At 56.7% G+C, this 15,000-nt stretch overlaps 2 protein-coding genes across 3 annotated transcripts in view; one reads left to right on the forward strand and one right to left on the reverse strand.

The window, feature by feature from the left end:
• Window positions 1–13,354, reverse strand: part of DTX3L (deltex E3 ubiquitin ligase 3L) — a 20,759-nt gene extending 7,405 nt beyond the window's left edge. For both annotated transcript variants that reach the window (XM_040441100.1, XM_040441099.1), the window contains exons 1-2: window positions 12,724–13,354; window positions 11,434–11,717 (exon numbers count right to left, since the gene is read on the reverse strand). In XM_040441100.1, coding sequence (XP_040297034.1) covers window positions 11,434–11,717; window positions 12,724–13,333 — 894 coding nt within the window. In that variant the 5' untranslated portion in view covers window positions 13,334–13,354. The remainder of the gene's footprint in view (window positions 1–11,433; window positions 11,718–12,723) is intronic.
• Window positions 13,355–13,487: 133 nt separating this feature from the next.
• The window catches only part of PARP9 (poly(ADP-ribose) polymerase family member 9), a 51,189-nt gene continuing 49,676 nt past the window's right edge, over window positions 13,488–15,000 (forward strand). The window contains exon 1 of the mRNA XM_040441101.1: window positions 13,488–13,638. The gene's annotated coding sequence lies outside the window, so the exon portion shown is untranslated. The remainder of the gene's footprint in view (window positions 13,639–15,000) is intronic.

Consider the following 15,000-nt stretch of genomic DNA (forward strand, 5'->3'; position numbering starts at 1 on the left):
AAAAACACCAAAAAAAGCTGCGTGCATTTTATGAAACGTTCGGCCCATATAGAACAGTCCTATCCATTGTTTGGGGTGACAAGGTGACAAAAAAATGGCGAATGCTCACCGCGTAGGAGATATTTTTTAATAATTTAATAGTTTGGACTTTTCGGACGCAGCGCTATGTAATATGTTTATTTATTGTTTATATATTTTATATGCAAAATTGGAAAGGGGGATTTAAACTTAATATTTAGGGTACTTTCACACTAGCGTTTTTCATTTCCGCATAGAGTTCCGTCACAGGGGCTCTATACCGGAAAAGATGTCTTCAGGTCAGTCTTTTTGACTGATCAGGCAAAAGATAAAACCGCAGCATTCTACGTTTTATCTCTGGCGAAAAAAAACTGAAGACTTGCCTGAATGCCGGATTCTGCATTTTTCCCCATAGGAATGTATTCATCACTGTCTCATCACATGATACATCACATGATCCATCACCATGGTAATGGACCATGTGATAAGCTCAGTGACGTCACCACAGGTCCTGAAGAAAGAACAGGAGACCGGCAGCTGCGCGATCAACTGGAGAAGGTGAGTTAATTAAAAAAAAAAAATAATTTTAACCCTCATTGGCACTGCGCCAACAATGTTTATTATACTGGGGGGGGGGGGGGGGGGGGGGCGCCGCACTCATGTTTATTATACTGGGGGGCCGCACTCAATGTTTATTATACTGGGGGGGGCCGCACTCAATGTTTATTATACTGGGGGGCCGCACTCAATGTTTATTATACTGGGGGGGGGGGGGGGGGCCGCACTCAATGTTATTATACTGGGGGGGCCGCACTCAATGTTTATTATACTGGGGGGGCCGCACTCAATGTTTATTATACTGGGGGGGCCGCACTCAATGTTTATTATACTGGGGGGGCCGCACTCAATGTTTATTATACTGGGGGGGCCGCACTCAATGTTTATTATACTGGGGGGGGCCGCACTCAATGTTTATTATACTGGGGGGGCCGCACTCAATGTTTATTATACTGGGGGCGGCCGCACTCAATGTTTATTATACTGGGGGGGGGCCGCACTCAATGTTTATTATACTGGGGGGGGCCGCACTCAATGTTTATTATACTGGGGGGGGGCCGCACTCAATGTTTATTATACTGGGGGGCCGCACTCAATGTTTATTATACTGGGGGGCCGCACTCAATGTTTATTATACTGGGGGGCCGCACTCAATGTTTATTATACTGGGGGGCCGCACTCAATGTTTATTATACTGGGGGGGCCGCACTCAATGTTTATTATACTGGGGGGGGCCGCACTCAATGTTTATTATACTGGGGGGGCCGCACTCAATGTTTATTATACTGGGGGGGCCGCACTCAATGTTTATTATACTGGGGGGGCCGCACTCAATGTTTATTATACTGGGGGGGCCGCACTCAATGTTTATTATACTGGGGGGGGCCGCACTCAATGTTTATTATACTGGGGGGGCCGCACTCAATGTTTATTATACTGGGGGGGGGGCCGCACTCAATGTTTATTATACTGGGGGGGGGGGCCGCACTCAATGTTTATTATACTGGGGGGGGGGCCGCACTCAATGTTTATTATACTGGGGGGGGGGGCCGCACTCAATGTTTTTTTATACTGGGGGGGGGCCGCACTCAATGTTTATTATACTGGGGGGGGGCCGCACTCATGTTTATTATACTGGGGGGGGGCGCACTCAATGTTTATTATACTGGGGGGGGCCGCACTCAATGTTTATTATACTGGGGGGCCGCACTCAATGTTTATTATACTGGGGGGGGGGGCCGCACTCAATGTTTATTATACTGGGGGGGGGCCGCACTCAATGTTTATTATACTGGGGGGGCCGCACTCAATGTTTATTATACTGGGGGGGGCCGCACTCAATGTTTATTATACCGGGGGGGGCCGCACTCAATGTTTATTATACCGGGGGGGGCCGCACTCAATGTTTATTATACTGGGGGGGGGCGCACTCAATGTTTATTATACTGGGGGGGGCCGCACTCAATGTTTATTATACTGGGTGGGCCGCACTCAATGTTTATTATACTGGGGGGGCCGCACTCAATGTTTATTATACTGGGGGGGGGGGGGGCCGCACTCAATGTTTATTATACTGGGGGGGGGCCGCACTCAATGTTTATTATACTGGGGGGGGCGCCGCACTCAATGTTTATTATACCGGGGGGGCCGCACTCAATGTTTATTATACCGGGGGGGGCCGCACTCAATGTTTATTATACTGGGGGGGGGGCGCACTCAATGTTTATTATACTGGGGTGTTGGGGGGGGGGGGGCGCACTGCGCCACCAATGAAGATAACTGACCTGTTAATACAAATACAGGAGGCGGGTGCCGGCACCCGACCTCCATGACAGGGGGCTGCGATCAGCGGCAGTTAACCCCTCAGGTGCCGCTCCCTGTCATAGAGGTCGGGTGCCGCTATTTGATTCCAGCACCCGCCTCCTGTATTTGTATTAACAGGTCAGTTATCTTCATTGGTGGCGCAGTGGCCACAGCCCCTTCCCCTGTCCCTCTCCTTATTGGCCGCGGCGGCAGCAGCACAGGGGGAGGGAGAGACTCTTCCACTGCGCTGCTGATAAGAACATGATAGTTCAGCTTCTGTGCCCCGCCGCTGTATTCAGAGCTGCGCACGGCTCTAGTCGCAAATGGCGACAAGACTAAAAAGGCTTGTCGCCATTTGTAAATTCTAAGTCGCATTGGGCGACCATTTTGGTCGCCATCTGGAGCCTTGAAGACCTCACAAAAATGCCTCCGACCCAGAGCAGAAACCGCCCCACCCCAGAGCAGACACCGCCCCACCCCAGAGCAGACACCGCCCCACCCCAGAGCAGACACCGCCCCACCCCAGAGCAGACACCGCCCCACCCCAGAGCAGACACCGCCCCACCCCAGAGCAGACACCGCCCCACCCCAGAGCAGACACCGCCCCACTCCAGAGCAGACACCGCCCCACCCCAGAGCAGACACCGCCCCACCCCAGAGCAGACACCGCCCCACTCCAGAGCAGACACCGCCCCACTCCAGAGCAGACACCGCCCCACTCCAGAGCAGACACCGCCCCACTCCAGAGCAGACACCGCCCCACCCCAGAGCAGGCACCGCCCCACTCCAGAGCAGACACCGCCCCACCCCAGAGCAGGCACCGCGCCCACCCTCACAGCAGGCACAGGACCCCCCAAACACACACACACACAGAGCAGACACCACCCACCTCCAAGCAGGCACAGAACCCCCCCACCCCAGAGCAGACACCACCCCCACCCCCAGAGCAGGCACCACCCACCTCCAAGCAGGCACAGCCCCCCCCCCACCCCAGACCAGACACCACCCCCAGAGCAGGCACCACCCACCTCCAAGCAGGCACAGAATTCCCTCTCACCCCAGAGCAGGCACCACGCCCACCCTCACAGCAGGCACAGGACCCCCCAAACACACACACAGAGCAGACACCACCCACCTCCAAGCAGGCACAGAACCCTCCCACCCCAGAGCAGACACCACCCCTACCCTCAGAGTAGGCACCACCCCCACCCCCAGAGCAGGCACCACCCACCTCCAAGCAGGCACAGAGCCCCCCCCCCCCACCCCCAGAGCAGGCACCACCCACCTCCAAGCAGGCACAGAACCCTCCCACCCCAGAGCAGACACCACCCCCACCACCAGAACAGGCACCACCCACCTCCAAGCAGGCACAGAACCCCCCCCACGCCAGAGCAGACACCACCCCCACCCCCAGAGCAGGCACCACCCACCTCCAAGCAGGCACAGACCCCCCCCCCACCCCAGAGCAGACACCACCCCACCCCCAGAGCAGGCACCACCCCCCTTCAAGCAGGCACAGACCCCCCCCCACCCCCAGAGCAGGCACCACCCCCACAGCAGGCACCACCCACCTCCAAGCAGGCACAGAGCCCCCCCCCACCCCAGACACCACCCCCAGAGCAGGCACCACCCACCTCCAAGCAGGCACAGAGCACCCCCCACCCCAGACCAGACACCACCCCCCAGAGCAGGCACCACCCACCTCCAAGCAGGCACAGAACCCCCCCCCCCCACCCCAGAGCAGACACCACCCCCACCCCCAGAGCAGGCACCACCCACCTCCAAGCAGGCACAGAGCCCCCCCCACCCCAGACCAGACCCCACCCTTACCCCCAGAGCAGGCACCACCCACCTCCAAGCAGGCACAGAGCCCCCCCCCCCCACCCCAGACCAGACACCACCCCCACCCCCAGAGCAGGCACCACCCACCTCCAAGCAGGCACAGACCCCCCCCCCCACCCCAGACCAGACACCACCCCCAGAGCAGGCACCACCCACCTCCAAGCAGGCACAGAACCCCCCCCAGAGTATGCACAGAACACCCACCACACACACAGAGCAGACACCACCCCCACCCCACAGTAGGCACCGCCTCCACCCCAGAGCAGACACCGCCCCACCCCAGAGCAGACACCGCCCCACCCCAGAGCAGACACCGCCCCACCCCAGAGCAGACACCGCCCCACTCCAGAGCAGACACCGCCCCACTCCAGAGCAGACACCGCCCCACTCCAGAGCAGACACCGCCCCACCCCAGAGCAGACACCGCCCCACTCCAGAGCAGACACCGCCCCACCCCAGAGCAGGCACCGCGCCCACCCTCACAGCAGGCACAGGACCCCCCAAACACACACACACACAGAGCAGACACCACCCACCTCCAAGCAGGCACAGAACCCCCCCACCCCAGAGCAGACACCACCCCCACCCCCAGAGCAGGCACCACCCACCTCCAAGCAGGCACAGACCCCCCCCCACCCCAGACCAGACACCACCCCCAGAGCAGGCACCACCCACCTCCAAGCAGGCACAGAATTCCCTCTCACCCCAGAGCAGGCACCACGCCCACCCTCACAGCAGGCACAGGACCCCCCAAACACACACACAGAGCAGACACCACCCACCTCCAAGCAGGCACAGAACCCTCCCACCCCAGAGCAGACACCACCCCTACCCTCAGAGTAGGCACCACCCCCACCCCCAGAGCAGGCACCACCCACCTCCAAGCAGGCACAGAGCCCCCCCCCCCACCCCCAGAGCAGGCACCACCCACCTCCAAGCAGGCACAGAACCCTCCCACCCCAGAGCAGACACCACCCCCACCACCAGAACAGGCACCACCCACCTCCAAGCAGGCACAGAACCCTCCCACCCCAGAGCAGACACCACCCCCACCCCCAGAGCAGGCACCACCCACCTCCAAGCAGGCACAGAACCCCCCCCCACGCCAGAGCAGACACCACCCCCACCCCCAGAGCAGGCACCACCCACCTCCAAGCAGGCACAGAACCCCCCCCCACCCCAGAGCAGACACCACCCCACCCCCAGAGCAGGCACCACCCCCCTTCAAGCAGGCACAGAACCCCCCCCACCCCCAGAGCAGGCACCACCCCCACAGCAGGCACCACCCACCTCCAAGCAGGCACAGACCCCCCCCCCACCCCAGACACCACCCCCAGAGCAGGCACCACCCACCTCCAAGCAGGCACAGCGCCCCCCCCACCCCAGACCAGACACCACCCCCCAGAGCAGGCACCACCCACCTCCAAGCAGGCACAGAACCCCCCCCCCCACCCCAGAGCAGACACCACCCCCACCCCCAGAGCAGGCACCACCCACCTCCAAGCAGGCACAGACCCCCCCCCACCCCAGACCAGACCCCACCCTTACCCCCAGAGCAGGCACCACCCACCTCCAAGCAGGCACAGAGCCCCCCCCCCCCCACCCCAGACCAGACACCACCCCCACCCCCAGAGCAGGCACCACCCACCTCCAAGCAGGCACAGCCCCCCCCCCCCCACCCCAGACCAGACACCACCCCCAGAGCAGGCACCACCCACCTCCAAGCAGGCACAGAACCCCCCCCAGAGTATGCACAGAACACCCACCACACACACAGAGCAGACACCACCCCCACCCCACAGTAGGCACCGCCTCCGCCCCAGAGTAGGCACCGCCCCACCCCAGAGAAGGCACAGAACCCACCCCATACACACAGAGCAGATACCAGCCCCGCTCCCAGAGTAGGCACCTGTAGTGCCCTAGAGCAAGGAGTAGTTTGACATTTGCCTATATCCCCTATGCAAAGTAAAAACTTCTTACTTTATTTCTCTTGAAAGGGTTAACTTATACTTTGTTTAATACTGTGTACCTGCATTTTATATATTGTGATATATATCCTGCTCATTATCACTGTATTTACATGGCTCTGTGGAAAGGGTTAATGAATACTGAGAGACTGTTAGGACTTTGATTGAGAATCTGGTTATTTTCCACAGCTGCCATAGAGTCTAAAGAAGACCATGTTTTTTTTTTTTTTGGGGGGGGGGGGGGGGGGGGGAGAAACCCCCAGACTTGTTTATCACCAAAAGCAGACAGCCTGACCCTTTAACCCCTTCAGGACTGAAAGGATTGGTTCCCTTCTTCTAAGACCACCTTGGTTTGAAGCTACTGGATCCAGGAGAGATATTTCTCGGTGGCAAGAAAGACACATGCACACTTAAAGTGACCAAGAAATACTCTAATTTATTGTCAGCATATTGTCACGGCTGAGGATGGGGAAACCCTCAGCCGTGCGATGCCAGAAGATGTTTGGAAGCTACTAGGCCAGAAACAACAGAATTAGGGAGCAGGTCACCTCCTAGCGCATCCCTAATCTGACCCTGACTCCTAGCTGCATGAGCCGACCTTGATGGTTCTGCGGATCCCTACTGACCCTCCGCCGATCCCTGAGCTAGGAGCTGGGTAGACAGCCCGTTCCTCCTGGACACGGAGAAACAGGAGTCTAAACTGGCCGAGCTGCAAAGGGATAGGAACAGAAACAGCCTATGGATATGGCAGGAGGGTGAAAAGCACTTCCACCCTTACCTGCCACAGACACACTGACTGGATCCCGTGCACACAAGCTGATGTCCACACCCAAACATCAAAGGACACAGGAAGCCAGATCCACAGCCGCAGTAATCATAAACATCACATATACACAAAATGACATCACGTAAGAACTTATGACCACAAGGGTGGCCCTCACTGGCGGATGGTATAATACCAGGAGGATGACTCCAGCATACACCATGGCTGAAGTACCCCCCAGATACAAGCATCCAGCAGGAGCTAAATAGCCCCAAGTGGCCGCACCCACAGACACACCTAGTGCTCACACAGTAGGAAGGGAATTAACCCTTCCAATACCAGGCAAGGGATGGAAACTACTTAAAGGGAACCTGTCATGTGGAGATTTGAATATAATCTAACTAATTATATACAATCATTAACTACTAAAAAGTGCCCTAGGCCTCTTTCACACTTGCGTTGTCCGGATCCGGCGTGCACTCCACTTGCCGGAATTACACTCCGGATCCGGAAAAACGCAAGTGTACTGAAAGCATTTGAAGACGGAACCGTCTTCAAAATGCTTTCAGTGTTACTATGGCAGCCAGGACGCTATTAAAGTCCTGGTTGCCATAGTAGGAGCGGGGAGCGGGGGAGCGGTATACTTACAGTCCGTGCGGCTCCCCGGGCGCTCCAGAATGACATCCATGTGATCACATGATCCATGCGCTTGGGGCGCCCTGACGTCACTCTGGAGCGCCCGGGGAGCCGCACGGACGGTAAGTATGCTGCTCCCCCGCTCCCCACTACACTTTACCATGGCTGCCAGGACTTTAGCGTCCCGGCAGCCATGGTAACCATTCAGAAAAAGCTAAATGTCGGCTCCGGCAATGCGCCGAAACGACGTTTAGCTTAAGGCCGGATCCGGATCAATGCCTTTCAATGGGCATTAATTCCGGATCCGGCCTTGCGGCAAGTGTTCCGGATTTTTGGCCGGAGCAAAAAGCGCAGCATGCTGCGGTATTTTCTCCGGCCAAAAAACGTTCTGTTCCGGAACTGAAGACGTCCTGATGCATCCTGAACGGATTTCACTCCATTCAGAATGCATTAGGATAATCCTGATCAGTATTCTTCCGGCATAGAGCCCCGACGACGGAACTCTATGCCGGAAGACAAGAACGCAAGTGTGAAAGAGCCCTTAGATGTATTCACTTACTGGTGTGACAGATGGTTACCTCATAATATACACACAAAGATGCCGCATGCCGCATGCTAATGAGCTGATTTGAGTCCGGCGTGATGTCAGTGAGTCCAGCGTATATTTAATTCAGAGCTATAGCCACTCCCCTGCCCACCTGCTGCTGATTCATATGGAAACAAACTGTCAATCAGCAGCAGGTGGGCGGGGAGAGTCAGGAGCTCATGAATATTCATGACTCATCATTATCAGCTGGAGCTTTTCAATACAAGATGTTGGCAGATTGACCGGGTCAATTACAGACAGTGAGCCAGCATTGTGCTAAGAGAATCAGTCACTTATTTATGTTGCCCTTAGTTAGGACACCATAAAACTGGTGACAGGTTCCCTTTAAAAGGGGAAAAGCACAAAGAAGCACACACTCCACCTGTTACCACCGGCAACGGCATGCGTGGCAACCATGTCCTGGGGATCAGCCACCACATGCACACAACACCACACGTTGCCACGGGCAACCACAAGTGAAGGGAAGTGTCACAGTGCACACATAACATAAACCCCGTGCACACCAGACATAGAAAGTGCACACATACACACACACATAGCCAGAGGCAACCACACGCATCAACAGTGAGGCGCCTAGCAACCAGCCCAGGCTGCTACACTGCTAACAAACGCCTGTTGTCCGCGGCAACCGCACTTGAGGCAAACTACTAACAACCCTCAGCTGCAGTTGACAAAACACCCAGACCGCGGGCAACTGCATGCGGCTCCCAAGGAGTCACGACCATAAACATGTGCGTGACACATATCATGTCCTCTTCTAGGTGTACGTAGCCTAAGCAGTGCGGACCCCTCGTAATGCAGGGAATGGTTAAATATATGCAGACCTCAAATCTGAGAAATCAGCGCACAAGGAAAACGGAACCTAAGCAGTTTAAGTAAAAGAAACTAATCTCAGCTCTACAGCTAGGAATAGAAACCCACAATCAGTAATACAAGAGATGGCTGAAATAATTCCCTACAAGGACCCGGCCATTTTTCACCTTAACCCCTTAAGGACACAGCCTTATTTCACCTTAAGGACCCCGCCATTTTTTGCAAAGCTGACATGTGTCACTATGTGGTGATACAGTAACTTTAAAACGCTTTTACTATCCCGGCCGTTCTGAGACAGTTTTCTCGTCACATATTGTACTTCATGACACTGGTAAATTTGAGTCAAAATATTTCATTTTTATTTAGAAAAAAAATACCAAATTTACCAAAAATGTGGAAAAATTCGCAAATTTCAATTTCTTTGCTTTTAAAACCGATAGTGATGCCTCCTAAAATAGTTATTAGTTTCCTAATATATATAAGATATCGCACTAGAAAAAATGGAAACCAATAGGTGCTCCTGTAAAATTGAGACCACTCACTCAATAAATGGGTATTAAATAGAATAATGTAGATACAGGGCACTCAAGAGACTGTGACCATGTGGTTGCAACAAATCTATCGATTTATTAATAGTGAAACAAATAAAATAGGAAATAAATACAATAGTGTATAATTAAGAATATAAATACACAGTTAGTAAGTGCTATTCAAAAAGTCTGCTGCATGTAAATTGTCATAAAAGCGGACCTCAATGCTATGACCAGCAATTGGTTGGTATCGCAATCACTAAAAGTTCAATCCAATACTGATGTACAGTCTTTGAAATAGATACCTGAGTATGGTTGATATAGACCAGAAGTCAAATGTCCCGCACTTAGTTGCAGCGGCGTCCCGCCGAAACAGATGTGGGTAGCGGCGTCCCGCTACTAATATACTTGCAAGTAAGAATAAATTATAATCGCCCAAACCTTGACATGTGACCACTCTCCGGAATGTGCCTCTGCTCGTGCAGCACTTGTAAGGAGATTGCAGGCGGCTCTATAAATCGCTATTCAAGCCTATGGACCTCTGCTTTTAGGTGGAAATACCGCAGTAGTATAATAACGGAAAATTTAGTTGGTAAAGGTCCACTTCTGCTCTGTGAGTTGGTCAGTCTTCAGTACTTAGGTCTTTCGGTACAAAGTTGAGGGGTGTCGCACCAGACGCGTTTCGGGGTCTAGCTATTTGCCCCTTCCTCAGTGGTATGTTATAGAGCCACCTGCAATCTCCTGATCTTACAAGTGCTGCATGAACAGAGGCACATTCCGGAGCACACCGCCCCACCCCAGAGCAGGAACAGAACTCCCCGCCCCCCCCCACACAGAGCAGACACCACACCCGCCCCAGAGAAGGCACCGCCCCTGCCCCCAGAGTAGGCACAGAACTCCCCCCCACACACAGAGCTGACACCGCCCCCAGAGTAGGCCCCGCCCCTGCCCCCAGAGTAGGCACAGAACTCCCCCCCACACACAGAGCTGACACCGCCCCCAGAGTAGGCCCCGCCCCCAGAGCAGGAACAGAACTCCCCCCCCCACCACACAGAGCAGACACCACACCCGCCCCAGAGAAGGCACTGCCCCTGCCCCCAGACACAGAGCTGACACAGAACTCCCCCCCACACACAGAGCTGACACCGCCCCCAGAGTAGGCCCCGCCCCTGCCCCCAGAGTAGGCACAGAACTCCCCCCCACACACAGAGCTGACACCGCCCCCAGAGTAGGCCCCGCCCCTGCCCCCAGAGTAGGCACAGAACCCCCCCCCACACACAGAGCTGACACCGCCCCCAGAGTAGGCCCCGCCCCTGCCCCCAGAGTAGGCACAGAACTCCCCCCCACACACAGAGCTGACACCGCCCCCAGAGTAGGCCCCGCCCCTGCCCCCAGAGTAGGCACAGAACTCCCCCCCACACACAGAGCTGACACCGCCCCCAGAGTAGGCCCCGCCCCTGCCCCCAGAGTAGGCACAGAACTCCCCCCCACACACAGAGCTGACACCGCCCCCAGAGTAGGCACAGAACTCCCCCCACACACAGAGCTGACACCGCCCACAGAGTAGGCCCCGCCCCACCCCAGAGCAGGCACAGAACTCCCCCCCACACACAGAGCTGACACCGCCCCTGCAGAGCAGCAGAGTTACAGAGGGGCTCGCCCGATGCTGCCACACATCTATCAAGTAAAGTGCATTAATGTCGTCCGCCATGTTTATGAGCCTTGCACCACTGTCTAATTTGTTTGGTACAAAATATTGGCGTACACGTGCAAAAGTCAAGCTGTATGTTGCTGAACCACATAGTGAAGCCAATATGGCTGCTGCGGACCGAGAACTACAATTATATTCGGCTGCAGTTGCCAGGAACCCTGACAAGGTGGCGCTCTAGTTCTCACCTCTGGGAAGGGAGGGCCCCGAACCTCTGCACTGGCAGCGCTGCTGACGTCATCATCTGTCTTGTGGTCAGTCGGGTGTGAGCTGGATCCGTCATCACCCTCTGGAAGCTCCGGACGGCCCGGGTCCCTGTAATTATTTCCTGCCCTGTCTTCTTTGTAGAGGTCTGCACTCCGCGGGGTCCTGGGGGGCTGGTGTCTGTGGTGGGGTCCGTCCTCCCAGATTGTCACCTGCACAGGGATGGATTCTATCACATGGTCCGTCCTCTGGAGCACCCTGCCCCGAGCTGGAGAGAGAGAAGATATACGATTCCGAGACTGCGGCTCATACAATACACAGACCGGCCCCCAAAATACAGCTGCCCCCCCACCTGACTACAGATGGTACTCTGAGGGAGGGTATGTAGGGCCTCTCCTTGGGGGGGGGGTGTACATGGGGCTGCAAGTCGGAGGGTGTACATGGGGCCGCTTCTCTGGGATGTACATGGGGCTGCAACTCGGAGGGTGTACATGGGGCTGCAACTCGGAGGGGGGTGTACATGGGGCCGCTTCTCTGGTATGTACATGAGGGGCCGCTCCTCGGGGAGTGTGCATGAGGGGCCGCTCCTCGGGGAGTGTGCATGAGGGGCCGCTCCTCGGCGAGTGTGCATGAGGGGCCGCTCCTCGGCGAGTGTGCATGAGGGGCCGCTCCTCGGCGAGTGTGCATGAGGGGCCGCTCCTCTGGGGGTGTACAGGGGGCCGCTCCTCTGGGGGTGTACAGGGGGCCGCTCCTCTGGGGGTGTACAGGGGGCCGCTCCTCTGGGGGTGTACAGGGGGCCGCTCCTCTGGGGGTGTACAGGGGGCCGCTCCTCTGGGGGTGTACAGGAGGTCGCTCCTCTGGGGGTGTACAGGGGGCCGCTCCTCTGGGGGTGTACAGGGGGTCGCTCCTCTGGGGGTGTACAGGGGGTCGCTCCTCTGGGGGTGTACAGGGGGTCGCTCCTCTGGGGGTGTACAGGGGGTCGCTCCTCTGGGGGTGTACAGGGGGTCGCTCCTCTGGGGGTGTACAGGGGGTCGCTCCTCTGGGGGTGTACAGGGGGTCGCTCCTCTGGGGGTGTACAAGGGGCCGCTCCTCTGGGGGTGTGCAGGGGGCCGCTCCTCTGGGGGTGTGCAGGGGGCCGCTCCTCTGGGGGTGTACAGGGGGCCGCTCCTCTGGGGGTGTACAGGGGGTCGCTCCTCTGGGGGTGTACAGGGGGTCGCTCCTCTGGGGGTGTACAGGGGGTCGCTCCTCTGGGGGTGTACAGGGGGCGCACTCACCCTCCGGGTCCTGGAAGCACACCTGGTAGGTACAGGGATCGATCTCCGTCACCTCGCAGGTTTCTTCTCCTCCTGATTTGTTCTTGGAAGAGAAATATTTCTTGATCTTCAAAATAAATTTTGTCTGCTTCTGGGGCAACAGCACAAGGACGGGGAACCCCGGGCACTGCTCCTCCATACTGTCGGTAGGTCCCCCCGGGCCCTGCGCCTCCATACTGTAGGTAGGTCCCCCCGGGCCCTGCGCCTCCATACTGTAGGTAGGTCCCCCCGGGCCCTGCGCCTCCATACTGTAGGTAGGTCCCCCCGGGCCCTGCGCCTCCATACTGTAGGTAGGTCCCCCCGGGCCCTGCGCCTCCATACTGTAGGTAGGTCCCCCCGGGCCCTGCGCCTCCATACTGTAGGTAGGTCCCCCCGGGCCCTGCGCCTCCATACTGTAGGTAGGTCCCCCCGGGCCCTGCGCCTCCATACTGTAGGTAGGTCTCCCCGGGCCCTGCGCCTCCATACTGTAGGTAGGTCTCCCCGGGCCCTGCGCCTCCATACTGTAGGTAGGTCTCCCCGGGCCCTGCTCCTCCATACTGTAGGTAGGTCTCCCCGGGCCCTGCTCCTCCATACTGTAGGTAGGTCTCCCCGGGCTCCGGTATCAGGGCGGCTCCTCTCCGGATGTACTTTCACTTTCGCTTCAGATTCTGAGAACTGGGCGGAGCCAAAAGGAAGCGAAAGTCCAGAGTCAAAACGGAGCCAGAGACAGAACCAGAACCCGGAACCAGAGACAGAACCCAGAGCCAGAGACAGAACCCGGAGCCAGAGACAGAACCAGAACCCGGAACCAGAGACAGAACCCGGAGCCAGAGACAGAACCCGGAGCCAGAGACAGAACCCGGAACCAGAGACAGAACCCGGAACGTCCTGTGGGAGGTAAGTACCGAACTCCTGACAGGGATCCCGGGTGTACAGGAATAATACTCCGAACAGAGCCCGATATATACAGCCTATTTCTCTATATATACAGCATGTCCTCATATATATATATAGACACAGCCTGCCCCCCTATATAGACACAGCCTGCCCCCCTATATAGACACAGCCTGCCCCCCTATATAGACACAGCCTGCCCCCCTATATAGACACAGCCTGCCCCCCTATATAGACACAGCCTGCCCTCCCCTATATATACACAGCCTGCCCTCCCCTATATAGACACAGCCTGCCCCCCTATATAGACACAGCCTGCCCCCCTATATAGACACAGCCTGCCCCCCTATATAGACACAGCCTGCCCCCCTATATAGACACAGCCTGCCCCCCTATATAGACACAGCCTGCCCCCCTATATAGACACAGCCTGCCCCCCTATATAGACACAGCCTGCCCCCCTATATAGACACAGCCTGCCCCCCTATATAGACACAGCCTGCCCCCCTATATAGACACAGCCTGCCCCCCTATATAGACACAGCCTGCCCCCCTATATAGACACAGCCTGCCCCCCTATATAGACACAGCCTGCCCCCCTATATAGACACAGCCTGCCCCCCTATATAGACACAGCCTGCCCCCCTATATAGACACAGCCTGCCCCCCTATATAGACACAGCCTGCCCCCCTATATAGACACAGCCTGCCCCCCTATATAGACACAGCCTGCCCTCCCCTATATATACACAGCCTGCCCTCCCCCTATATAGACACAGCCTGCCCCCCTATATAGACACAGCCTGCCCCCCTATATAGACACAGCCTGCCCCCCTATATAGACACAGCCTGCCCCCCCTATATAGACACAGCCTGCCCCCCTATATAGACACAGCCTGCCCCCCTATATAGACACAGCCTGCCCTCCCCTATATATACACAGCCTGCCCCCCTATATAGACACAGCCTGCCCCCCTATATAGACACAGCCTGCCCCCCTATATAGACACAGCCTGCCCCCCTATATAGACACAGCATGCCCTCCCCTATATATACACAGCCTGCCCTCCCCTATATATACACAGCCTGCCCTCCCCCATATATACACAGCCTGCCCCTATATACACAGCCTGCCCCTATATACACAGCCTGCCCCTATATACACAGCCTGCCCCTATATACACAGCCTGCCCTCCCCTATATATACACAGCCTGCCCTCCCCTATATATACACAGCCTGCCCTCCCCTATATATACACAGCCTGCCCCCCCTATATACACACAGCCTGCCCCCCCTATATACACACAGCCTGCCCTCCTATATACACACAGCCTGCCCTCCCCTATATACACACAGCCTGCCCT

Source organism: Bufo bufo, chromosome 7 (assembly GCF_905171765.1).
Source record: "Bufo bufo chromosome 7, aBufBuf1.1, whole genome shotgun sequence".
Lineage (NCBI taxonomy): Eukaryota > Metazoa > Chordata > Amphibia > Anura > Bufonidae > Bufo > Bufo bufo.